The sequence below is a fragment of the Branchiostoma floridae genome, chromosome 5, assembly GCF_000003815.2.
Source record: "Branchiostoma floridae strain S238N-H82 chromosome 5, Bfl_VNyyK, whole genome shotgun sequence".
NCBI classification, from domain to species: Eukaryota; Metazoa; Chordata; class Leptocardii; order Amphioxiformes; family Branchiostomatidae; genus Branchiostoma; species Branchiostoma floridae.
The window spans coordinates 10,420,608-10,447,518 of record NC_049983.1 but is presented as its reverse complement, the minus strand read 5'-3'; the positions used below and the strand labels follow the sequence as shown (position 1 = coordinate 10,447,518).

General features: G+C 39.2%; 4 protein-coding genes across 6 annotated transcripts in view; 2 read left to right on the top strand and 2 right to left on the bottom strand.

Annotated features, from left to right (window-relative positions):
• Positions 1–17: 17 nt before the first annotated feature.
• On the bottom strand, positions 18–8,182 carry LOC118415720 (protein arginine N-methyltransferase 6-like). Of its 3 annotated transcripts, none has more exons than XM_035820474.1 (13): positions 8,051–8,182; positions 7,152–7,595; positions 6,573–6,638; positions 6,106–6,215; positions 5,140–5,288; positions 4,735–4,803; positions 4,292–4,362; positions 3,773–3,855; positions 3,265–3,374; positions 2,655–2,770; positions 1,915–2,025; positions 1,381–1,480; positions 18–912 (listed from the first exon to the last, which is right to left on the bottom strand). In XM_035820474.1, the coding sequence occupies exons 2-12, from the start codon at positions 7,541–7,543 to the stop codon at positions 1,399–1,401; spliced, it is 1,359 nt and encodes a 452-aa protein (XP_035676367.1). In that variant the 5' UTR covers positions 7,544–7,595; positions 8,051–8,182; the 3' UTR covers positions 18–912; positions 1,381–1,398. The 3 variants fall into 3 exon arrangements, with proteins under 3 accessions (XP_035676367.1, XP_035676368.1, XP_035676369.1); XM_035820475.1 differs by lacking the exon at positions 8,051–8,182 and adding an exon at positions 7,921–8,047; XM_035820476.1 differs by lacking the exon at positions 8,051–8,182 and adding an exon at positions 7,968–7,988.
• On the top strand, positions 8,045–16,192 carry LOC118415724 (actin-related protein 2/3 complex subunit 4). The gene is made up of 6 exons (XM_035820479.1): positions 8,045–8,162; positions 10,951–11,069; positions 13,177–13,288; positions 13,956–14,051; positions 14,336–14,506; positions 15,008–16,192. The coding sequence occupies exons 1-6, from the start codon at positions 8,160–8,162 to the stop codon at positions 15,011–15,013; spliced, it is 507 nt and encodes a 168-aa protein (XP_035676372.1). The 5' UTR covers positions 8,045–8,159; the 3' UTR covers positions 15,014–16,192.
• A 674-nt stretch (positions 16,193–16,866) lies between these two features.
• Positions 16,867–21,600, bottom strand: LOC118415722. Its single transcript, XM_035820478.1, has 7 exons — positions 21,493–21,600; positions 19,306–19,388; positions 18,861–19,080; positions 18,474–18,674; positions 18,107–18,288; positions 17,367–17,524; positions 16,867–17,191 (listed from the first exon to the last, which is right to left on the bottom strand). Exons 2-5 carry the CDS (start codon positions 19,323–19,325, stop codon positions 18,187–18,189), a joined length of 543 nt encoding a protein of 180 aa, XP_035676371.1. The 5' UTR covers positions 19,326–19,388; positions 21,493–21,600; the 3' UTR covers positions 16,867–17,191; positions 17,367–17,524; positions 18,107–18,186.
• Positions 21,601–21,729: 129 nt separating this feature from the next.
• The window catches only part of LOC118415721, a 6,323-nt gene continuing 1,141 nt past the window's right edge, over positions 21,730–26,911 (top strand). Inside the window, exons 1-4 of the mRNA XM_035820477.1 lie at positions 21,730–22,323; positions 24,276–24,584; positions 25,254–25,424; positions 25,960–26,121. Of these exons, the coding sequence (XP_035676370.1) occupies positions 22,242–22,323; positions 24,276–24,584; positions 25,254–25,424; positions 25,960–26,084 (687 nt within the window). The 5' untranslated portion in view covers positions 21,730–22,241 and the 3' untranslated portion in view covers positions 26,085–26,121. The remainder of the gene's footprint in view (positions 22,324–24,275; positions 24,585–25,253; positions 25,425–25,959; positions 26,122–26,911) is intronic.

The following is a 26,911-nucleotide window of genomic DNA, read 5'->3' as shown; positions in this document are numbered from 1 at the left end:
GTATGAGACTATACCACAATTGTAAACTTAAAAGCCACAGTGGACACTTCATTTTCTTCCTACCATAAAATGAAATTAGAGACATTTATGTTATACAGTACTGCCCAATAGAGCATTTGGGCATTACATATAATTTTATAACAACTGACCGTAATAGTTTACAATAGTTCTTGTTGCACACAAACTCTTTATTTGCACAATGTCACATGATGACTGATACGACTCATACTCAGACTTAGTCCGTAGGACTGCATTGTACATGTACATGATACTGCAACAAGCCATCCCAATTTACCACATACATTGTACACCATGATAATTTGTTGCAAAAAAAAAAAAAATCAGCTCCCAATCCCATTGCAAAAGTCATGAATGTTTGAAGAATGTTTTGGATGTCTTTTGCGTTTATGGTAATAAATATGTCAAACCCAAGATAACACAAAAGACACATTAAGATCATTTGGCTTGAATGGCTAAGTGGGTCTAGAGTTCAAGGGTTTGATTCCTGATTATTTACTTGAGAAAGGCACTTACGACTTTTCTCATTCCACCCAGGTGCAAAAATGGGTACCTGACTTCAGTTGGTGAGGTAAAAGGTGGTGGAAGGCAAGGGATGGGCTCTGCCTGCCAATAACATACCCTAGACACAGTTGATAACAACCTCAATGCCTTAAAATGACTGTGGGACTACCTTTACTGTTACCTTAATAAAATATCATAGTGGCTGTAAATCAAAAAGGATAATTGTCATGCATGTTAAAGATAATTCTGAAAATAGACACAGTACATGGCAAATTGAAGTTGTGAAATAAAAGCTTTTATCAACAAAAATAGCAAGGTTTTTGTTACACAATATGTCTGTTATATAGCACAAAATAGCCTTGACTTAAGAGTTGTTTCCTTTTAACTAAACAAAAAATCTTTTTAAAAAAGCTGTGCCTTGCAATTGCCGCGTATTTTATGTTATTTTGGTAAGATAGACTAGATTCTACGCTTAAAAATCCCGAGTTCCACATGTCGCCCCCCTCCCCCCCTCATTATCATAATTTATGTCAGATGAATTATTGGCACATTAAACAGGTTTTGTAAAACTTTTTGACCCACAATGAATATGCATTATTTTTTATTACAAACTAAGTTCCTTCTGATGCAATTTGTGATATATATTTATATAAACATGGTGAGTTAAAGCGTAGATTTATTACGCTGGACCACATACAGTAACATGCGTCTAGAAGAGCGTTTTAATACTCGCCTGGAATGTACTATTGTCTAACTAAGCCATAAAACTCGGCAAGGAAAGAAGGGCCTTTGGAAGGGGCTTTGGAAGGGCTGGGTTAAAAGGTCCGTCCGTCCGTCCATGGAAGAAAGCTGGCGTAAAAAAGAGTAGAAATCTCTCTATCTACAGTCATCCATGGGGTAAAGTCTCTCCACCTCTTCTCTGTCATCTATGCTGTATTTCAAGGTCATATCAAGAAATCTGGGTGGGGAAAAAAGTAAGGTTTGATCTTTGTATTAGAAGATAAGGAATGACATAAAAACAGGCAGTAATGTTTTTTTAAGTTTTACCACACCTAAAATACATGTACATGTACCATGACACAGTGTCTGTCAAAATCTGACTTCTAAAGAAACACAAAATAATTCAAATTGGTACATCTAACATTATATGACTAGTCTGTCTGCACACATGTATATCCTTGTTTTCATCTTCTCTAAGAAGGCTATGTTTTCGAAGGCAGGTGATTATCAAATCATGGATGGATCTAAATGATAGTTTGGTATGTTAACATACATGTAGATTGGCAAAAGAAAGACATGGTTGCATTTAGGACACTCTAGCAGATTTCAACGATACCGCAGAGGAACTCAATAAAAGAATACCTAAATGTGTCTGTATGTGAGACTACAAACCTGTTGTTTCTGGAGTTGGGTGTAATTTTGATGACCCCACTGACCCTTGTATCCTGTGTAACCTGTACTGGCTTGTCTAAGGACATGACAGACTGCATCCAGTGGGTGTCTCTGAATATGTGGTGGAAAGAAAACAATTAAAGACATTTTTTTAAAATCCTTAGGCATGGTTCTTTTCCACCTTAAATCGACAAGCATGAGGCAATGTCAGTTGTCAATATATATATATATATATATATATATATTCTTAGTTAACGGGGACAATATTGTAGGAGCATGAAATTCCAAATTGGTGGCAGGGCATCCATACAATGCATCATCAGTAATTTATAGAACAGTACCAACCCTTTTTCTTGGAAAAATCATTTACATTCAAAAGGAAACATTTTCATGACTGTGAGTTTGATTAATGATCAATGGTAGCATGAACAAATATAAAGTTCATTGGAAAATAATGTCGAGTCTATGCTACTAGTATAGTAGATATCTTGGCGCCCCAACGACCCACTAGAAGGTCAAGGGATAGGTGAGGTGAGGTGATAGTAGATATCTACACACAGAAACTACTTAAACTGTATGGTACCTACGATACAATGAACCTCTGAAATAACTTTTTAATAAAATAATCTAAAATCTGCTATCAAAATGGGGATGCCAGCACAAGCCAGGGAGGGTCGCAAAACTCTAACCAATTATGTCTATTGACAAAGACGATGAATGTGCTCTAGTTTGAGACCTACTCTGAGTATGGAGAAGTTGACAGCAACACGGGTTTGGGTGATGGGAAGAGGACATCGAACCAGGTGGCAAAACCTTGCATCTGTGACCAGCCGTAACAGCTGAAGCTGAATGCACCCTGTGGACAGAGGGAGAGCAATGATAACTCTTTGATGGCATGGTGATCTGGGTAAGAACAGTGAGTTAGTTCCCACCATTCCAGAGATGCGAAATGAATTATTTTCTATCATTCACATAAAAAATTGGTCTTTTCTGGAAACAACTAGTATGTAATCTTTGAAATCAATTGTCTTACTGTTTCCTGTTTGGTGGAATAACTAAAGCAACAGGTATAATATCACAGAAATGAATCCCCATGAGCTCTGTGACATCATAACCCCTGGCCATAGCTAATTTGTCTCACTCATGATAGGCAATTGATTCAAGGACTGCGTATTAACAAAATTTGTACATGACTAATAAGAGGACATTTTTTCAATGATACTTTACATTTAAACATAAAAATGGGGAAATTATAAGCTGAGGTTAACATTACTACAACAAGCTTGAAGAGTTAAAGGGCAGAGAATCTACCAAATAGATGAAAGGTGACAACAGGAAAGCAGATTTCACCTGAACACAGGAAAGGTCTTCTTCTGATACTGTTGTAAGGTCAAAAGTCACGACCTTGGCAGGAGTAGCCAAGATGTCCTCCATCTCCACAGGCTTTACTTGAACCTTTCCTAATGAAATGGAAGAAAGAAAAAAACATTCAATGTAAGAATAGGAATAAGAGAAATTCATATTAGCCTGATTAAATCTTGCTTATAGTAGCCCGCCCAACATCCGCCGGCCTCTCCGGGGAGGGGCCAATTACAGCTCCGGACAGCAGAGTTTGTGATACACAGACTAACTTTCATTTGGAACACTATGATTCTCTTTCAAAGGTAAGATATTATGAGACAAATTGTCAAAACATAGTGGATGCTACCTGAAACATCCAAACATGTCCAAACCTATCCAGTTGCAATTGCATGAGTACACGTAATTGATATCTTATATTTCCAATTACCTGGATTACTAACCTTCACTGAAATATTATAAGAGACTTTGAACACGGGTAACACCTAGCCCAACTTACTTGTGACACATCTGTGTGCGTATGGCTTCAGTGCTGTCATGTCCACATGGTACTTTGACCCTATGTCCTCCCAAAACTGTAATCTGGTAAGTTTGAAATACATTTAAGCGACAAGAAAAAGTTCTATAAGTACCACTGCAAGAGATTCAATGCCATAAAGCATACAATCATTAAGGTTGTATTTTTTCTTAAAAGTCTGTGGAAGCAAGTGCAAAGGACCGTGCAACTTAGAGAGTCTTGACGAAGACGAGCAAGGGGCCAGTCCCTGGCACTTACAATGTAGGCAGGTATTGGTTTACTTGTACATGTGCTTGAAAAAATGTTTTTTGAGTGGCATACATATTCAATTATATGTTTGTGTAGCATACATATTCAGTTATATGTCTCAAGCATTAAAAGGGGATGAGAACTTTCCAAACTTGAAAGTCTATCTCTCCAAACACTAACATTGTAATCATAAAGCCAACTGGTTCTGCCTAATAGTATGTTTTACATGGAGCTATGTTCATGATAGCTTACCTGTCTTCAACTTCCACATCAGCTATGGGAGCCAGGTAAATGGTGGCTTCTGAAGGTAACATCATCCCACCCTGTGGATAGCACACATGAACACAATGTCACTAAGGAAAAAAATTAGCACAATAAACAATAACTAGAAAGGCCGACATTTGCTTGAGAGCAAATGCAGAATATTTCAGCCATCTCTCTCCAACAATAGACTGTTCTAGGAATTAGCACAATGAACAATAACTGTAGTTTTTGGTGATTTGGTACTTTGCTTTCAGTACCACGCTTGTAGTATACTGAGTATAAGACTATTAGTTCCTATGCAGAGCTTTACACTTTCACTTTATTTGTTTAACAGGAATGTACACTCAGGTCAAACCTTAACCTGCTATTCAGGCAGTCCTAGACTTACACTAAACTCACTGCAGCTAGATTTGTAAAATGTGTCATTCTACCTTTTTCAGCCACTTGTCTCGTATATGGATGACAGAGGGAAGCATGGACTCATACAGGAGAGAGTATCCCTGGGAGAAAACATAATTATCAGTTCAGTTCATCCTTTGAGAGGTGCCACCAGGATTTCACCAGGAGCAAAGCTCATTATCCTGAAATCCTGTTTCCTCCATAACTGATTTCCTATGTCTCAAGGGAGGGCGACCACACCTGCTGGGCTCATCCTGTCACCATAGCAGGGCTGCTCCAGCCATTTCTTTATGTTGCATCACATGCCCTGCTAGAGACATCCTTCGGTGGTGTAATCATCCATAATTAGACATTACCATAAGGCCATTGTGTTAAGAATATCAAACTGTATAAAACAGAGGCAGGTTCAAAGTCAACCTTAATCTCAGGATCCTTACCATCCACTCGCTCACGATAACGTCCACTTTCTCTGGCAGCTCCACCTCCTCTGCTCGTCCACACACTACCTCAATTCTTCCCTCCATCCCATTGGCTGTCACTACCTTCCTGGTCTCCTCTGCTAGAGCACTGGCTTCTATAGCATACACTGGAAAATACAACAAAGCAAAGATCAAAGGGTGTTGCTTTTAGAGACTTAACTAAATGAGGACAAAGTGGATAATGTTCGAAATGAAAGCCATAAAAAGAAAGCCCATCCACTAAATCAATGCTTTATTTTTCCCCAAAACAGGAAATGTGCAAATGCTTTCTGTCTTCACCTTGTATGTTGCAGTGAGAGCTTCATGTACATGTGAACTCTATAATCTACTGGGGTATATGTGAAATATATTATATATGTATGTGTGTATCGTAGAGTTAAGGTACTATGAAGATGCGTAAACCTAGAAAATGACATGACATTCCCTCATACTCACTATCTGGTTTATCATCTGCTGTTCCCCATTATGCAAAGATTATAAGTGCTACCAGATGGATTTGGAGACCTAGCATATAAGGCCTTAATATGGAGGCCTACATACCTAAGGACTTTCCAATATTTTACTGTGATTCTAAAAAAATTCATTTTAAAAATTTGCTTATTGTAAAAACATAATCATCAGCATTATTTGGGGCTTGTTGCCTAGACTAAGTCCATCCTTTCCTTTTAGGTGTTTCTGCCCAATCATTGCATTCTCATCCTGCAACCCCTCATCCCTAGCAAATTGGTCTATGTAAGTCAGCTTGGCATGTGTATATTCGTGTGTTGGCATCCACAGTATAAGTTTTCTTGCTAGTTCTTCTCTGTTCCTGACGCTGTGCCCAGCAAATATTGTTCTTTAAAATTTCTCTACTGACGATGGGTGATATGGCAATGTACTCATGATAAGCAGTTGGACTAAAATGTTTAAAAGATGTTGCCCCACCCTTCCTTGCCCCTGCCTGCACACAGAACAGACTGAGGATCCCTGTCCCTGCCCCGACATCCACCACCACCTTCCCTCTGATCTGTTCCCAGCACCGCAGGATAGCAAGTCTGGGGGGGAGAATATCTTGCTTTCACATCCACACTGTATGACAACTTCCCAAAGTGTTATTAATGATGGGAACAGGTTTTCTGCATGTGAAAATTTGTGCATGAAAAAATTCATTTCGAGGAGACGCCTTGAGCATGTATCAGCCTCATTACTCACACTTTGGGTACCTATGTATACTGGCTGCAAGTAATTCACCAAATGAATTACATGTATAACATTTTTGTAACACAGATTTTCTGACATGTTTTGTGAACTTTATTTTGTTACACACAAATTTTTCCACCACAATTTTTTCATATGCAAAAAAGAACTCTTCCTTTTTATATAGGAAACAAGCAAACAAATACATGTCTCACCTGTAAGCATTTGTCCTGACTGTGTCAGCCAGCATGTCCTCATGGATGCCGATATCTGCATAAGCACTGATTCATAGGTCGATCAACAAAGATTCATGGTTACAAATGCTTTCTCCAGTTTTAAATTCATTTCCATACCACACATCATTTGAGAGCCAATGTCACTAAGTTTCGTTGTTAAATCTGTCATTTTAAGCTGGTGTGTTACGCGGTTATAGTATACCGGCTATATAGATACAGATCTTAAGCTTACAAAAATACATTTTTATCAAATCTATGTTATGAACTTTAGACTTTTTGAAGAGATGTGGTGATTTTTTTTTTCATATCAACAAGAAAATTTCCATCCTTAGAGAGTAAGAAGGAGGGACCAGTCTTGTAGATAGCCCTGATTCTAACAGTCATTACTGACAAGTTAACTGAGTAACTATCTGACAAATTGTATTTGTATTAAACATTTTATTGATTGAGATGAGAAATGACAAATATGAAACTATTCAATATACATGTACTTTCTAGACATCAAATAACAGACCTGTGAGAATCAAGATTGAAAAAGAAGTATGGTTTCCATGCTACCTAAAGTAAGAATCATCTTGCGCCTCTTTTTTACTACAAAGTCCATCACTAGTTGCCTGATGTCCTGTGTTGTCGTCATAGGTTTGTGAGAGAGATGTCCCAACTGTCTTCCTCTTCTTCAGGGGCTCATGGCAGTCACTCTGTTCCTTGTCAGTTTTCTCATGAACTTCCTTTTCTACTAGTGTGTTTCCTTTTGCGACTTTTGGTCGTGCATTTTGCATATTTACTGTTGCTTTTCCAGTAGTCAAGTTCAATATCAAGTCTTTGGTCTGAGAGCCACTTTTCCTTCTCTTTCTCTGCAGACTTGGTGATGACTGTTTGAGCCCGGCATTTTGTTCCTGATTGCAATGTTGTTGCTCAACTAGAAAAGCACCACTTCCTTTATCTTCCATTTTGAGGTCAAGAGTCCTCACGATTTACTAAAAAATGTGGATTTTCTCCAGGCTGGAAAGAGAGAGAGAGAGATAGAAATGGTTTATTATTGCCATTGACATTAAAAACTTTTGCAGCACATTTACAAAAGGCTGAATTGTCGTTTTTTCACAGTCAGTATTTCAACCTCTAACTCAAGTTAACACATTTAAAAGGAATAGAGAACATGGTTGCAACAAACAACATGATTGATGTTGGTCACCTATCCCCAAAGAAGATTATATATGATCAAGGAGGTGATATGATCATGAGCTAGCCCTTCACAAGCATGTCGTAGGCTGATAATTTATACCGTGCAAATTATGCAATATTCAATATTTCTGTAGCACTATCACACCTTTACCAATGCTATTTCCACGTTTACATCTCTACGAATCTTTCTACCTGCAAATTAGTGCCAGTTACTTCCTAATCGCGCACGAAAAGGCCCAAAATATGGGAAATTGCGGTCAAACATCTGAACTTACCCGCCATGTTGGTGTCAAAGGTCAAATTTCGGCACAATTCCCATGATGCGGCGTACTGCGCACGCGCACTACTCCGGTTCCGCCTGGTCCCTGTGATTTCCTGTTCAACATGGTGAGCACTCTTCTACTTCAGGTTTTCTCTTTCTATATCTAAAATCAAAGATATTTAGTGATTAGTATAACTTTATACCATTCAATATATACCATAGTGCGCGTAGAAAAAGTTTCAGGGTGTTTAATGCACCGGATTTGCTGGAAAATTGGTTGAAGTGTGAGTCGATCAACCAGTAGCTATCTCATACCTTCAGACACAAGTTGCCCCTCCCCAAAATGGGGCCACCACAAAAAATACACGTGATCTTCCAGCTCTGGTACTTCCTGTCGTATTTTCATGCTCTAAAATAGATATTACTACACATAATACTGATAGAGACCCGGCGAACTACTCTATCTGTGTATTTCCCTGTCAGTGAGTAAGAATTTTGCATTCACTTGTGAACATGCCAACAGATTTGTGTAGTTAGTAAACATGACTAAATCTGTCATAGATAGGTACTCCATACACGTAGATTATATCTTAAGATGCCGAATGCTGATGTCTTGTATTTCCTTTTTGGTCAAAATGAATTGCAAACAATACATAAGCTTCGGAATTTTTAGATATTTATACGGCTAATTCACAATCTAATGTACCAAAAGGGGGTCACTAGGGGTGAAAATTCAACTCCATTTTATTCTTTTTTTGTTGTTGGCAGTTCAAAGGTACACACCTTGGGCATACTATCCTAAAGGATCTCCGCACAACGAGCTTTTATAACTTCGGTACATGGGCTTTTATAAAGGGATCACTAAGGGGGTACGGACGCTACAACTGTAGAATTACTGGAACTGCAGCATACTGTATATTCAACATTAGAACAGAAAATGTGTGTTTTATCCTTATCTTCTTGTATAATTAACATTTGCTATGCTAGAAAATCAACTCAAGTTGCAGTATGATTATGATAGGTCATTTTCTGGTCATCTGTTACTAAAGCAGCTATAATGATATGCGGGTATTTTGGCTTGAAGTTGAAGCAAAGATCAAATACTATAATTCTTAATCCAGGCACCATAGTAGCTAAATTTTGGTGGTTATCTATCCTTATTGGGCTTCTACATAAAATTACAACAGATATAGTGTATAACATAACATAGAATCTTTCATATGACCATTAATGAACATTTCAAGGGGGGTACGGACGCTACACAATTATAGTAAAGACTGGTAGTGAACAATGGAATTAGCCCACTGAACATGTCTATTTTCTAATGAATGTTAACTATTTATTGATTGAAGCATCCATTGATGCTACTGCGGGATTTTAACAAAGAAAATGGGAGTACAAATATGCCAGTTGAGATTCCTCCATGTTGGATCTGTACATTTTAAGAATAGGCCTAAATGGAAGATTTTACAGAATCTGATAAAGAAGTGATGGTTTACATAAAAGAATATAACACAATGCTTCCCAAGCCATCGAACCAGCAATGTTACAATACTTGCATCTTTCTTGAATACATACTACAAAGTTACATGTAGTTTGGACAAGAGAAACAGTAGTGCAGGGGGTACAGACGCTACACATTACTTACTGTGTAATACTATGTTTACTTTATGCCTTGTTTAACGTAGATCTACCAAACTGGTGTTCTTATATCAGCTAAACTCATGGGGTAATATCAAATATAATCTCACATCCATCTCTGGCTGCTTTGGAATGGACCATTTATGAAGTCTGAGGGATTGTAGTAAATGTGGATTTGTGGAGGAAACCTCAGAAAAATGCAGCTCAAATTCATTTAAAAGTCACATTTTTAGAGAAAAAAGTTAACCAAACCTATCTGTAAGAACTGTTATTAATGTATTGAGTCACAATTGTAGCAGTTGGACAGTAATTTTAACAGCATTTTGCTGAAAAACCTCAAATGGGGGTACGGACGCTACAGGTGGGGGTACGGACGCTACAGGGGGTACGGACGCTACATTTTGATGTTTATGATGCTATACTAGGCAGAGTTTTCAGGACAGCAATGGTTTAAAGGGTGTTCTAGTATGTGGTAATAGAGACCTCTAAACTGTCATAATCACAAGCTTGTGGGATTTACTTAATACAGAAATTAAGGGGGGTACGGACGCTACAGATTTTTTTTGGAAAATGACATCCTGGACTTTGCTTGTAAATAATATGTCATAAGAGTGTGCTACTGATCTTATTCTACTTCTGACCTTTTATACACATAATACCTAATACTTTTACATACAAAGACAACACCAATATTTGCAAACAATTAGCTTTTACAGACTCAGATACATGTATATCCAGTTAAAATAACATTGGAATCTGTCAACATGTCGGTAAAATGGGAAAATAGTCCGTATTGAACCAAAAAATGGTCTTATCCTTCAAAAAAAGCATAAAATCACTAGTAGTTACAAGACTGCATATCAAAAGCAAGTGGTTTCTAACTACCAACTACAATTTTTCTGTTAGATCAAAGTTTTAAGAATTAGTAAAAACTGAATGGTCCCCGATAACGCTTAAAATTGAGCATTTTTAGGTCATACTTTGGTCAAGATTTTTGCCAAATATTGACCGATTTACAAAATTCTTTTTGTGACATGTTCCTTGTTGTACCAGGTTTTGGGAAATGAATTTATAAAACAGCTATAGGCTGTGTATCTTTTGCTATCAACTGATAACATGTCAGAAAAAAAATGGGTACATTTGATTGTGAAGTAGCCGTATAGCACATTTTTTCACATGTCTATTTATTTTCTTTCAATTGCATTGGTATGCTCCATTGCCTGAAGCAGAGATTGAAAGATATTTTGATATACGTGGTTGTTTTCCCTGCAGTCTGCGACATTACGCCCGTACCTGAACGCCGTGCGTTCCACGCTAACGGCGGCCATGTGTCTGGAGAACTTTTCCTCACAGGTGGTGGAGAGGCACAACAAACCAGAGGTAGAAGTCAGGTGAGCTCATCACAGCAATAAAACTCTGGAATATTCCGAACACCCCCTTGCCCTCATGTGGTAACGTATCTATCATTCTATGCACATGTATTTCTGACAAGTCTAAGTGATTTTCTAATGTTAAGATTTCAAGTTGAACTTTTCCCAAGGGACCTGAAATCAAACATTTTTCGAACAAAAAAAAAAATCAGGTTACAGATGGAAAATTATATATCACAGCGTCACATTTTTCTACATGAGAATTTTGTACTGCACATTTTCTGACTTATTTACGAAAACAAATTTTCGACTCGCAGAAAACCTGTTTGTCCCTCAAACACCATACACACACTTTGCTGTTGTTGTTAATGTTTTGTTTCCATATTGAAATGTTCTGTATCTTTATGGTCACCGTCTTTCCATTTCCCCATAAATCTTGTCCTTTTTATTAGCTTTAGATTTCTTTTTCATGATTGTTAAAACTTTGTGCAAAAGTTGATACATTTTAAAGGGGCCATGTAGCAAGTGGCATACTAGTACTAGTTGGCATGAGCATTGTAATTTGTAGGGTGGTCTGGGGGCATCCTCCCCCTGAAAATGTTTAGATTTATAATTCTCAGAAACAGTGTATTCTGCATTTGGAGGGCCAATCTATTGAAATAAACTTAAAGCCAATATTCTTTACCTTTGTTGCAAAGAAAAGCCTCCTTCACTGGTTGAAATGCAGTGTAGGGGTCCGAATCACAGTATATCAGCCGCACACCATAAAGCTTACAGAAACCTGGCATGATAATGTTATAACTGTTCAAGAACCTTTATTTCGAACTAATTAAAGTTAGATAAATGGCGAACAATCAAAACATTATTTAAGATAACATGATTAAAATGAGCTGAGACCTTTGATAATACCAGACTACTTGTACATTTGTACATAGCATCAGTTTCGTTCCAGTTAATAATAGTTACTAGTATGCCCATAGAGAAATAACTATGCAGTTATATGTATAATCATTATGTACTGCTAGTATATAGTCCAAATATACACGGATACCTTGGGGAAATATGGTAAAGTGGGTGAGAAGTTTTCATATCATTTGCTAGTGCTACAATACACATTGCAGTTTAATACATGATTTATGGTCACTTTGTATGCAGAAAAGATGTTAAGTATCCTTTTGGGATATGGGTTGCCCAAGAAATTTATCAGTATTACAGGGCTCTAGCCAGCGTCCGTTTTTCCGTCAATTGGCGGAAATTTGCTGCGTCTGACGGAAAAATTTTAAAGCCAATCCGTCAACCTTGATGGACAAAAATCCTTGGTGGAAGCTACAGGCGGCTTGGGGACGCCATCCACGGCCGTAAAAGACACACACTGTTTGTTTTGCTATTGTTATGATTGTTGACAATGTGTGTCGGTGCCCTTTCGCATACGATAATCTCATTAAAACCCGTTTTTCAAGGTCTCAGTTCAGTCCTTCTAACTAATTTTCGCGGTTTTCACGACGATTGTAATTGGCTGACGGAAAAAAATTTCGAGCTGGCTAAAGCCCTGCAGTATTACCTGTATATATGAGCATCAAATATAGAAATGCCTTGATGGTTATTGAATTTTCACAGAGAAACATAGAGGGTAGAAATGGATTATTTACTCTGCCAGCAAGATGTACATCTAGTCAATATTTCATTGTGAGTAAAGTAAATACAGCATTGATTTGACAGTTGAGCTCATTTATTATTGAAGCACATGACTGGGGGGTCATATTCAGCATGAGTCATTGACACTGAACTGTTGCACTTTCTCTGTGCATATGCTGTAGTGTAATTATTAGTACCCATCTAAGCTTTAAACATGTGAAAATGCCTATAAAGTTTTCACACATTGAAAGGTTAAGTAGAAAACAATTAACATTTAACAATTTTTTGATTATACTATAACTTTGCATTATCTGATGACCAAGTTTTGTCATGCTGACTTGTTCACAAGATTAAGTTTTATCTTAATTCAAAGAAGTATGTACATGGGCATAGTGTTTATTTGGTGACACTTTTCTATAGTCTATTTGAAAACCTTTCTTAAATCCTGTTAAATAGTTTTGTGTTAACTTTGTGACTCCATTTGTTTTTTTAGGAGTAGCAAAGAGCTGCTGTTGCAGCCCGTTGTGATCAGTCGGAACCAGAAGGAGAAGGTTCTTATCGAGGGCTCCGTCAACTCACTCCGGATCTCCATAGCTGTAAAGCAGGTAAACAAGTCAATACTGTAGTTCCTGAAGTTTTAACGGTTTTCACAGTGACACCTGTAATGTGAACCCATCATTACCTATAACATAATTTGCTGACTTTTTACATAATTTCGTGCACCTGCTGCCACCATGAACTGATAACAACAAGTTAAAGTTTTTCAGAGCATGAACGTTTGGTACCGAGAACACAAAGTAAATTACAGTTTGTGTTCTTCAGGTAGTTAACTACACTGTAGCACTTTGACTCAACTAGATAGATTGATAGATAGATGGCTTTATTGAAAGTTTGCAGTAGGACCTCCACTGAATTCCATTCAGTTTACAAACTTAATTTATGACACACAATAGTAAAGCAGTCATGTATTCCATGTACTAACTTAGAATGGAGAGAGATACATGGATTTAAATTGATTTTAGTTGATCGTCCGGTGTCTTCAGGCATTTTTTCAGACATGTACATCTGAAATGCATTGTTCTGCACCCATTTGGAAACCATTGTAACTGTATGTCGATGAAGGCTAGACATCCAGGTAATAAGATGAGCCAAAAAGCAACTCAATATGATTTTGGAAACAGTCAGACAGACAGACAGTGTCTTTTGTCAGTGCGTACTGTAACTGTTTGTCCATGATTTTGATAATCAGTTTTTGTGTGTGATTCCTTCCAGGCTGATGAGATTGAGACCATTCTGTGCCACAAGTTCATGGGCTTCATGATGATGCGAGCAGAAAACTTCTTCATCCTCAGAAGAAAACCTGTAGAGGTGAGACTGACTAGCTAAAATTTCTGTATCAGAAGTTTCCATAGTATTAGACTCAAATGTGGTATCTGAAGATTTCCTTCACCCCAAGAGAGAGCTAAATATTGTTTTTGGCTAGTGGACTTGTTTATCCCTGTGTGTCGTAACTGCTGGGTATCTGGTTCAGGACCCAGTGAGTCCTGCCAATACCAAAGTAAACCAAGACAATATGGCCTAAAAAGGCTATGGGAATACCTTTACTGGTAAGGGAGGAAAGTCTGATTTCCTCGTTTGCTTTTTTTTTCCAGGGCTATGACATCAGTTTCCTGATCACCAACTTCCACACGGAGGCCATGTACAAGCACAAGCTGGTGGACTTCATCATCCACTTCATGGAGGAGATCGACAAGGAGATTAGCGAGATGAAACTCACCGTCAACGCCAGGGCGCGTATATGTGCAGAGGAGTTCCTCAAAAATGTAAGTGTTCATGTACCAGGGTTCCAGCTAGGATTTAGATGAGATTAGTGAGATGAAACTCACCATCAATGCCAGGGCGCGTATATGTGCAGAGGAGTTCCTCAAAAATGTAAGTGCAAGTGTTCATGTACCAGGGTTCTAGCTCGGATTTTATTTTAGCGTAATGGTAATACAAGGTAGCAAAGCGACCTATGGATGGTGTGTAAGAGGGTCTTTGTCCTTTCATGGTGAGATGATTTTGAGATTTGGCATTTTAAGAGTACCCCAACTGCAAAATAAAACCATAGTGAAAGTAAAGGTATATACAGAAATAATCAAGGAATGTTATGTTTCCCTCATGAAATGGTAGAGACAGTTCATCTTCACTTTCTCAATGTTTCTGATAAAGCCAATGGCCATACATGGAGGACATTTTACAATGTGTCATGCAATCTTTGATTTATGCCCTGCTGTGGCTTGCATAATAAATTGGTAATTGTATTTTGTCTGTTGTTTTGACAGTTCTAGTGGAAGCCAGCCCATCTTTCTCCTACACTGCAGGCCAGAGACAGACGACAGTCGTGTAAAAATGAGCAAGAAGATTCTCTTTTATACGTTTATTGCTACATCTATGATATAACATGTATCTATTAAGTAAAGCTCTTTCATTGCATTTTGTTGATATTATAAGGATTTGTTTCCACAATGAATATAAGGAACAAGTATAATTCTAGTAGAATAGTTCAAATAATGCACATTTATTTCATTTCATCAAATCTGCTATATGACCACCATTGGAATGAGTTTAAATGCAGTTGAAGTGCTATTGGTATTAAACATTTCAATTGAAAGCATGGTACACATGTAGCTCGCACCAACTATTTGATACTATGTTGGACTTTATGGCATTTAGTACAGCAACATAAAAGCTGTCTAGGCTTATATGTTTATTAAGTCTTTCATGTCCCTCAATAATTAAGAAAAAAAGAATCTATACATTAAATTCTCCTACGTGTCAGACCTATGAAAGACATTGTAGTGAGAATTTTTGCAATCAGATTTTGCATGTCAAGGATCTTTAAGTATTGTGGCTATTGAAGAAAGTTAACTTGGACTGATGCTTATTGTGAATACCTTAAAGCTGCCATAAGCAGTAAGAACTTTTAAATCACAGCTGAGAAGAGTAATGACAAAAGAAGTGAAGAGTAGGAGACCATTCTGAATAATTGTGACCATGGACGGTTGAGGCGAAATGGTCTTCCATGAGTTGACCCTTGCCGTTTTGTCTTGTTCAATGAAAGCCCTCTACAGCAAACTAGCAGCCATACTGTACCATATCCTAACCTTAGATTAGTCGTACAGATAGATTACAATTTGTGTACATTCCATTTCTTTACCCCTTTTCTTGCAAGTATAGTAACCAATTTCTAGAGAACACCATGCAAAGAGTTTGAAGTTAAAAACTTACTACTGTTAAAAGGTGTTTTAAAGCTCTTAATGTCAATCCGGTGCAAGAAAGTACACGTAAGGGGTAGGTATTACATGTTAACTGATTGTAATACAGAAGGGAAAAGTGTCATTAAGTGGTTAACCCAGGATGCGTACTTCGGTAGCTAAACATTATGTAGTAGAGTGGCATATTGGATATTATATTTTTACTCTGAGATTCAGAATAAACAGGAATGCCTGTGATTACATGGAAACCTGCATCTGTTGTTCATGATGTCTGAGTCCTCAATTTTCCATCAATGGCAATGCAATGCAAAGCTGTAGTACTGAAAGTTAACACCACTAACTTTACAGTGACTGCAAAATTGGGATTAATTGTCATTTTGCATGCTAGCAATGATAGATTTCTTGAGAATTGGCTGATTTCAAAGCTCCGTATGATCAACTTCATGATGTGGAGAGGGGTGGGTGGCCTGTGGATCTTCCTCGAATTCCATTAAAGGAAAAGACCTTGCTTGGCATTGCTCGGCCTGGTACTGGTCTGTCTTCAGGCACCAAATCCACGCGGTTGAAGTCCATCTCAGAAAGGTCCACACCAGTGGAATACAACAAAGCTGAGAGGACCCCCATGGCTCGGCCTGTTACTGGTCCGTTTACAGGCACCTATCTAGGTATTTCAAGTTCCTTAAAAAGTCCAGGCCAGTGGAATACAACTAAGCTGAGAGGACCCCCATAGTTTGACTGGTGCTGGTAATTGTCTACAGACACCAAATCCACGTGGTTTGAATTCAACCCTGAAAAGTCCACGCCAGTGGAATACAACTTAGCCGGGAGGGCCATGAGTCAACACTTAACAGCACTGGGGACATATTCTCGACCCTCCTTTATAACGATGGTCAACTTAAAGCAATAATTGATGAATAGACAAAATATCTCTGCTAAAAAGTTTATTGTGCAGGACCTTAAGTGCAGGTGCAGGAATTTTTCCATTACGTCTTAAGCTTGTTCAATAAAAGCATTCAACACACTAGCAATCATACAGACATTATAATCCTTAGAACAGCGATCACGACATTAGGTTTCATTATCCTTTCACAAGCACTGACTTCTATTTCTTGGAATCCCAAAAATTGCTTTAACTTTGAAGACAGCTCTGTGTCCGCAATACATGCTGATGGGGACGGTGGGTCTACCCATATGCACGCTCCTTGACTCCTTTACAGAGGGATAACCAGAAGCGATTCACCACAGGCGGACCTAATGAAGAAGTATGATAAGACACAGTTATATTGTATACATATCAAGTATGTCATAGACAGAGACATACATTTTCATACAACCATGGTATCAATATTGTGACAGAAGGTTCTTTATTCACCAACATATCAATTCAAAACACTTTTGAAGACTAAGACTACAGGTTGAAACATACCTGAAAAAGGTGACCTCCCCAAACATGCACTCGCGGTAGATCTTACTGGCCTTCTGGTGGTTAATAAGAGAACTATATGCGTTCACAACTGCCTCAACCTCCTCGGCACTGTGGTAACTGTCATTCTCATCAATCCAGAACTTGTAGACGTTGGAGTCCTGGCGAGATACAGCTCATCAATATGTGACTAAACCGTCATCACTACAAAGTAATATGCTATCTGAATATTTACAATGCAAAGCAACTATTGAGAGTTCATCTGTGTTGGTAGAAGTCATTCTGAATAATTTGGTGAAAGTCAAATTTACTAGTATTGTGTCGGAAATTGCAGTTTAACTTCATTCAGAAAACAACTGTTTATTCGATATACTTGCAATAAAAAAAAACATGTTGAACAAAGAACGTCCAAATTTATTGCCATCATCTGATTTGCATCTCTGCATGTATATTTTAACTACAAAAGTGTACTAGTATAAGTTAAATCTGTATTCCAGTCAGACATTCAAAACACATGTAACTTCGACTCTAATAATTTCGTCGGATGTCATAATACCGTCACATATGAAAAATACAATTTAAGGTGATATAAAGAGATGTGCCAATGCAGCATCAGTAATCCTGAGGTATAAACGCTTCAGATATTTAGGTGTTCAAGACAATTTTGAGAAGGGCCGTATAACGGTGTTTCTTTGATGTGGCGGTATTATGGCACCTGGTGGAATTATGAGACTTGATGTTACCTTGTCGTCGCCCTCATCCTTCATCTTGTTGGCCCTCTTCATCTTGTTGGCCAGGTAGGGCCACAGCCGAAGACACGGAATCATGGCCACCAGGTAGTACAGGGGCCCCCCTCCTCATGCGCCACCTTGTTCTCAAGGTTCACATACCACTGGGCAGCTTCACCGAGGTCTGCGCCATCCGGCTGTCACAAAATATTACACAGAAATAAATATATGAAATCTGAAAAAGAATAAAATGTTCAAGTGGATGACGTTGACGATCAATTGAGCAGTCTGATTCATATAACATTTCTTTAAATTCACAAAGTTCATCAGTTAGAATGTATTTTACAGTTTGTCGATGTTTGGTAGCTTCAAGTTATCTTACCTTGAGAAACCACTGATCGTACAGCTCTTGTGTGTACTTCTTGTAGCCTTTGTACTGGCCCTCAAAGAATTGTCGCAGAGACCGGTGTTTGATCGTATCCATAAGGAACTTGAGGTTGTGGGTGGAAGCGTTGCAGTATGCAGCGTCCTGAACCGTGTAGTGTCCAAAGTCCCTTGGGTCGAGGGTTCCAGATGCGATGCCCTATTGAAAAAAGTTTTGCACATTGAGAAAGGTTTTAGACATTCAGGTAATTATAATAAGATACTCAATACAAATAACTATTTTTTAATGTTTGGCATTCCGTCTCCAAAATTAACGACCGGTAAAATGATCTGAGCAAAAACCACATCATTGCAAAAACCGCCACATGTGTTTCAATGTACTCACCTTGATGTACTGGGTATCCCATGCTTGTTCAGCCAGATCCAAATTCTCCTTCCACAAAGCTTCGCTGAACGTCTCCCGAGCAGTGGTGGAGACCTGCTCTATAGCAGTCGCTTGTAGAACAGGGCTGTCGACCTCGTCTTTCTGCCTTTCCTGCAGAAAGGCTTTCAAGAAATGTGGCTGTCCCAACCTGCCCCTCGGACTCTTCACACTTAGTTTGCCCCTGTGGTTGTTTGCAAAAAAAAAACAAAAAAAAACTACATTACACTTTCCTGCTTCTAAGTGTTGTCGTCATAGCTAGCTGGCATCTACACTGACTCTTGTTAGATTATCGTATTTTGTAGATGTAGTGAACGTTTGCAACAATACAATATTCTAATGATAAAAGAAAAAATGCACAGTTAAGGCATGTGCCCGATTTGACCTATAAAGGAAAGAGTTCTCTTACCTCTTGTTTGCAGCAGCCATCACAGTCTCTCGGATCCTTTATGCTCAAAAATGATTTTCCTGCAATACTGGAGGAGTCGATTTCTGTTATGAATAAGTACAAGCATAACCAAATATTGGGTTACGAATGTGATCTCTATGTATCATGGTACATGATAACATAACGTTATATGACTCATTTAACACAACTAGCTGTGCTCACTGTTCGAACAAGTTGTAGTATTCGAGTTCCATTATCGCCAAATATTTGTAGCCTTCACGACTGATGTAAGAAATATTACGTGTGTTTCCCATTATATATAAGGTTTCATAATGATATTAGTTGGTAATCTCCTCAATCCAAAAATAACAGAAGTTGTCTTATCATAAGAAAGAATGATAAGATACGTACTAGCATTTTCTGATCAGTTTATGCAAATGAGGTTCTCATTTGCAGTACTAATGTTCAACGATATTCAGCTTCACATCATTAACCACTTTGTAATCATATCATTATTTCATTAATTACGTCCAGAACACTTCCGCTGCAGTGCCGTAACAGCCGGTAGGGACCAAAAAAATCTAAAAAATTCGAATCACCAAGCCCTTCTCAACTCACAAATAAGACATTTTTATCCATTCAGGCCTACGTTTGAGCCACAATTTTTGCTATGTAGTAATGAATGACATGATTATACAATCTAGAGGATCTAAATTTGGAAATTCTATACATGCGTCCCATGACGGGACAATTCAACCATGTGACATATGTGATCTAAAAATGGGAGAAATATTGTTGTTCAAGATCACTTCATCGAGCGTGGCACCAAAATTATTTCCTCAAGTGCGACGCCAACAGCATTCTAAACGGCTACGCCTACGTCTTGTTAGGTCATAGAAAGCGGAAATAGTCCCCTACCCTTTACTGGGAAACGACAGGAAACGTTCGCCCACACTATATGTGAGGTCATTGTTCCGTATTAGCTACAGACGACGGTGAACTTTCCACCCTCCCTAAGCTGGGAATGAATCTTTTATCTGTACGAGGAGACCAGCGGCCCAAGAACTTGAATTTAGCCAACATCTTTACTCTGCGTCTTGATAAAAGATCACCCGACGAGCTCTGAATGGACATTTTCTCCGGTACTAGTCAGCAGGTATCCTCTCTGTCACTGCACAATATTTAGGGATATCGGTCGATGTTCGCAGGTCACCGAACAACGTCAGATTTTTAGATTAGCTAGAATAATTATTTTTCAATTCAAATTTTGTTTTTGGACAGACAAGGATAATGTGACACTACACCACAGCCAATAACTTATTTTGTCAGAGCTACATAAAGAGAAAAACAAACTTGATAAGGTTAAGGAAGTCCCCTAGCAATTTTGAGGCCGCAGAGGCAGTTGGTTGTTATCCAATGTACCTAGAGCCCAACCCCCTCCCTCCACCGCCTTTTACCTCCCGAACCGAATTCGAATAGAAGTCAGGTACACATTTTACATCTGGCTGAAGTGAGGAAATTTATGCCAAGGGCACATGGTCGGCAGCACACATGGTTGGCAGCACACATGGTCGGCAGCACACATGGTTGGCAGTTACGCCACACGATCCCACGATTTTGAAACTCGGTTACATTCGGGCTGTTGAAGATATTCTTTCGAAAATCCGATGTTGAAACTCGCTGCATTACTCCGGCTCTTAATAGGAAGATATCATTTGCAATTAAATTATAGTTATCTCGAACGTTACATCTTACACCGTCAACAATACATGGGCGACATTTCTTGGTATGAATACTTCCTATAGTGAATCACGTCTACCTAATGGAGCTGAGTCAGAGTTCGCGCAGCGGCCTTGTAGACGAGGAGCTAGCCTGTGTAGGCCCTGGAAACAGTCTGGCTTCCAGGCTAGAACGAGTAACAGGTAGAGGTGGTGACCTACGCATTGAAATCCATGTTTCAATTTACATATAGTCGCAGCAATACAAACTATATGGAGCAGGTGGGCTGCAGTACCGCCCCAGACGCTAGGTACATCCGTATGCCAGAACGCGCTGATTCGGAAACTAAATGTTCCATCAAAACAGACGTGAGCTATATCAAATGTTAAGTGACACACCGTCCTTCACTAATGATGATGATGTAAGCTACCAACACATATTAGAAAGCAAGATCTAGAATATAGTAGTAACACAATAATTTGAACCTACCTATGTCACTTGTAACCCACACTATACCCTATAGTGTTGTAGCCGCTTCCACGTTGTGTACATTGCTTGTCTCTCAACTACCAAATGACTTGTCCTACCAGGCACTTGCCCAACCCCTTTCCACCTACGCGGTACACTGGCCGTGATCACTTTAATGTGAGGTATGACTGTGGGTATCATCAGCATAATCGTACAATCAAGGTCGCATGATTTGGAGTAAATATGTACTCTTCTCACGATTTCGGAGTTCACAGATAAATTCCAATGATTTAGAAGTTGAGACAGTACAGTCACAGGACAGATACAAACTAGAAACAAAAAGTAAACCCAACCTGACTTACCCGACGGTTTGATAGATTATTTTTAGTGAGCCCTAAAACTGGACTCACAAGGCTTGCATGTATTGTTGTTTTACAGGGAGTTGTTAAATGGTTCGGTGAACTGGAATGATATTGTAAAGGACTGTCTAAATATTGTGTCAAGGTCTTTTTTCTGTATATTGCTACCCACGTTTCACTCTCACATTTCTTGTAGATCTTTATTTTTTCCAGTCCTGTATGTACCTGTGTGCGCCAACTTGCATCCACCCCGGGTATTTTGAAGTGTTTGTTGTTTCTCCCCTTCCCCCCAAGACCGCCATTGATAATTGACGCCATCACGTGCAGTTCTCTGCTCATTAGAGCGTGTCAGCCTATTAAATCGCATTTGACAAACAAAAGCTACCCGACTGCCATTCCTACCACAAGAAAATGAACCCTCCCGTCTTGTTGTTAGCTGCGTTTGTGCTCAAGGTGTTGGTCTCGAGTCCCAGTGGTCAGGCCCAAACTACCGGTAGGTCATTTCACTATCCAATTGAAACCATGTAACGTTACATGGTTGTACCAATGGTTTAACATTACGTGAGCAAGTTTCTACACTATATCTATGTCTCATCATGCTCACCGTACGTTGTTTACATGATAGACATATACGATGTGTGGGAGCTAAGTGAAGGCTTATATCATGTTAACCACTGGACACAGATTAACGCAATTATGCTTCTACTACGTGCGTTGTCCAGTGGTTAGTGACCCAGCCACTTGACAAAAACTGAGCCATGAGTTTGAAACCATTCTGTGTCGCTCATCTGACTTCAAGCTACTAGTCAGTAAGGGTCACAGTCCTTAGATTATTACCGGACGTTAAGCTGTGGTTCATTGTTCAAATAGTCTATGGAATTTTCCCGGTACAACGAACCTGTTATAAAACTTATATACTGCACACAGCGTCCGTCTTCTCTTTCACGACCAGTGGAATAGTATTTCAGCTGTTAGAAGGTTATATTTTCGGTAGCGTTTCTCTCTCTCTGTCTCTCTCTCTATGTGTGCGTTTGTGTTTGTGTGTTTGTGTGTATGTGTGTGTGTGTATGTGTTTGTGTGTGTGTGTGTGCGTGCGTGCGTGTGTAGTTGTGTGTGTAGTTGACCAGCATAACTCCAGGATTCCTAGATATCGATGGATTGTATTCAACGGATAAGACCTTGAACCGTGCATACCCCAGTTCTTCCGCGACCGTGGTAGTGCGCAACAAAAAAGTGACGAAAGGGTTTCTAGGGTTTTTGTTTACATTTCTCATTAATGACTGCGAAATGGCATTCAATGCTAACATGACTGAAATGCGTAGGAAGTGGTGTGTTTTGGGTGAAAATTGCCGAGCCTCATTTCCGGATATCCATACGCCTTAAATGTGACCCTGACCTAAATTGACCTCTGAGGTGCTGTGCATTGTAAAGCCTAAAGGGAATCGACATTGCAATACCGGGCGCTGTGGATCATAATATTTAACAAAAACTGTAGTACTAGAGTTTTCTTTATAATTATCTCTTTCTGACAACATCAGTCGTGTTTGCCCGAAAAAATCTATTCATTGGGTTTTATCCAATGCAAAAATACCCAATTTTGTGCATTATTTTTGACATGAAAATAATGCTTTTTCACTCCAATTTCTTACATGAGAGAAGCTGACGAATCAGAAGTCAGTTGGTCTTGTAGCCGAAGGAATATCCTCTCACCCCATATATAGTTATTTTGCTTCAGGATAATTCCCTGGAAGAGATGGTCACTAGACTTGAGGGTGTGCAGCCTCCGTTTGAAACCCGAAATAAGCTGGTGTGTGCCCCTGAAATGATTTGGGCTCCCTAGCGGCTTGCCATGATAGGACTACTAGTATTTGAACCTGTCACATATGTAACCTAGAAAGAGAAGAAGACTGGTAGATAGAAATTATGCAAATGAAGACTTAATTTGCATAATTAATGACAAGATACTACAATGCCATAGTGGTAAATGACGTTTCATACTTATGGCATTTGGAAGTTTATATCGAAGGTGACAAGATACTACAATGCCATAATGGAGTCCTCATTTGCATAAATGATCAAAAAAGCTAGTATGGCCTTCTTTCTTAAAATGAGATTGTCTACATTTGTTATTTGGGTGGTAGAGACGATCAAGTAATGTAATTTATGCAAATAAGCGAGATCATTATGATGATTTGCATACTGGGTGAGAAACACATAACAAATCTGTCGTAAAGGTTAAAACTGTTGTGCGAAGATATGGGGTCGTGGAATTCTAGTTTATCATAAGCTTAACCTGTTCGAGACCACTTTCATGTTCGTCTGGACACAGAAAATCGTACTAGATAGCAGATATTCCGGTGTGTGTGTATTTTCCGACAGAAAGCTTTTTTTTCAGTACTCTGCCTGCCCTCATAATGCCTGTTTTTGTGTTTTTTTTAATTCCAGTGACAGACCTCATAGGCAATTTCCAGCGACTCCGGAATAAGTCGTTCCTAACAGTCGCACCCTTCAGAAGTTACATCCAAAGTTCCATAGAATATTGTGCAGAAGCTTGCCTGAATTCCACCTCCTGCTTGGCTTTTCGATGGCAGCACGGTATAACATTGTTTACCAATATTTGCAACCTATACGACATGGTCGAAGATCCCATTAATTCCAGTGACCATGACTTGTACTTCAAGACTCTCCTCACCACCACTGTGCCCACCATCATACCAACATCAGCACATTCAACGCAACCGACAACCACTCAAGGTAAAGGCGATATGTTTTAAATTCAGCGCTAAGAAAGCATGATAATGCTTTAAATGTTCTGTTAAAAGTTTTATAGTATCTATATTTTCTGTTTATAACGTTGATTTAAAAGAAGAAGCTTACGTTTAGCCATCGCCCTTGACTTGGCAGGTAAGACTTAGCCGGTGACTTAGAGTTCACGCAAGTGTGTGTTTCATCAGAGGGAAACCGAACCAGGGAGGTTCCGTACGTCATTTCCGGCGAGATTCCAGGACTAAGCAAACGAACATTTTTCTACAGCAAAATTTGTATTGGTTTCGCCTCCATCCAGAGGTTCCGCCATTTTTGTTTCGCAGGATAGTAGTGTGTGATGGGAAGTGGTGTCGACATTTTCATGTGCTTATTTTGACGTGGAATGTTGTGAGCGTGTTGTTGCGTTCTTATCGGAAATAAAGGCTACAACTACGAATGTTTATTTTGTTTTATGGTGTAATGGTGGTTCTGTATGTCATTTAATTTTTGATGTGCTAATTTTTACACCTCATTAAGTGTTGCAACAGTTGCAGTTTTGTTCATCATTCTATTTTTACTTGCAATACTCTGAACACAGATCAATGTTATTTGCGCTACCTAATGATTGTATTGTATGTAAGAAATCTTTCCTTTCTCACTTCCAACCTTTTCCCATAGCAAAATGTGTTTCTATTGTGGGACCTGAAGTTTTGGCGGCTGTTACCATAGCGACGACAGTCACCGGTTTTGTGCTTGGACTGATAACAGGGGTGATAACGAGCCAGCTGGTGCAGTGGTATCGTTCTAAAGCCAAGGAGAACAGAAACTTAAGGCAAGCTGATTTGGAAGGTAAAAGATGATGCATTGTTGGTGTGCTTCGATAACATAAGTATTGAATAGCCCATTCCCAAGGGCAAAGTTCCAACATCATATCTCTTTCAGTGTCTATCATCAAGGCAATAATGATGTTTTCCCTAAGAAGAAAACATATTGTGTTTGCTGGTGTGTTCTTTTTCTTTCTTCCTCTGTAAACCTCAGAGAGGGTTTACAGAAAAGGCTGGACTGTGTACCAGGCCTGGCTACCTGGGCTGGCTACCTGTGCTACCTGAGCTGGCTACCTGGGCAGGCTATCACGCCAGACTACTCATATATCCCCATTCATAGCCTCATTTTTTCACTCGCACACACTACTTTGGGACAGTCCAATGGCATTACTTTGCATGCGAGCAGGTCGGCAGAAGGCTAGAAGGAAAATGTTGCCTTTCTAGTTCTCTTTACTCCAAGCATCAATTGTAGTTTCAGATTCTCATGTATGCCATGTCATATTATCATCTCACAAAGAAAAAAACAGACAAAAAAGGATGTGGACTTGATCATTTTTCAGAAGAAAACACTGACGATGGGCATTCTCTACCACTACCGCTCACGCGCACTGACCAGGCCGGAAATGTCCATGTCCACTATGATGTTCCAACAGAAGGCTTGTCTGTTCGTCGTCCGTCAAGTTGACCTTATCTGGAACTTCAGCCTACATCGTCTCGGTCTTGTAAGAGGCGTCATTTTTTGCCAGTTACTCTATTGTTACAGCTACAGCATTTACCACTCACATTCACTCACTCATCATCCGGTGTATCGTCTGTTCTTCACGTCAGCCGAGAGTTAGTCTTGCTTGTAAATGCTCTAATGTCAAATATTGGTTCAACGCGCATGATGAGATGCTAGAAGCCCGTTCTCCAATACTAGAAGCCTGTCCTGCAGTACAGTCAGTGTGTGTGTGTGTGTTTGTGTGTATATGTATGTGTGTGCGCGTTTCTTGTGTGCGTGCGCGTTCGTGTGTGCGCGTTCGTGTGTGCGTGTGCGTGTGTAACTGGAGAATGTGAGAAAGCCGGGATGGATTGTACGAGGGGCGTGCAATAAGTAATGGTCCTGACCCACTTCCAGTTGTCTGATCTGAAATTTTGTATGTGTAATAATTCATATCTCTATGGGTTATGTTGCAAAAGACAGCTCTGAAGTAATTGTGGTTTCTGATTTACTGGTGTTTGAACTTAGTCAGGTGCGAAATGGACCAGGTGTGAAATGGAACCAGTTGAGTGTCGCGCAGTGATCCGGTTTTTGTATTTGAAAGGACGCACACCAAAGAAGACTTTTGATGAAATAAATGAAACTTATGGTGATGATGCCCCATCATATGACCTTGTAAAACTCTGGCATCCTGAATTCAAACGTGGCTGGAAGTCTGTGGAAACAGCTCCCAGACCTGGTCGTCCCTCTTGTGCCATGGATGATGCATCAGTTGGAGGACCAACCTGGGGTGTCTTACAAAATCGGTGTCC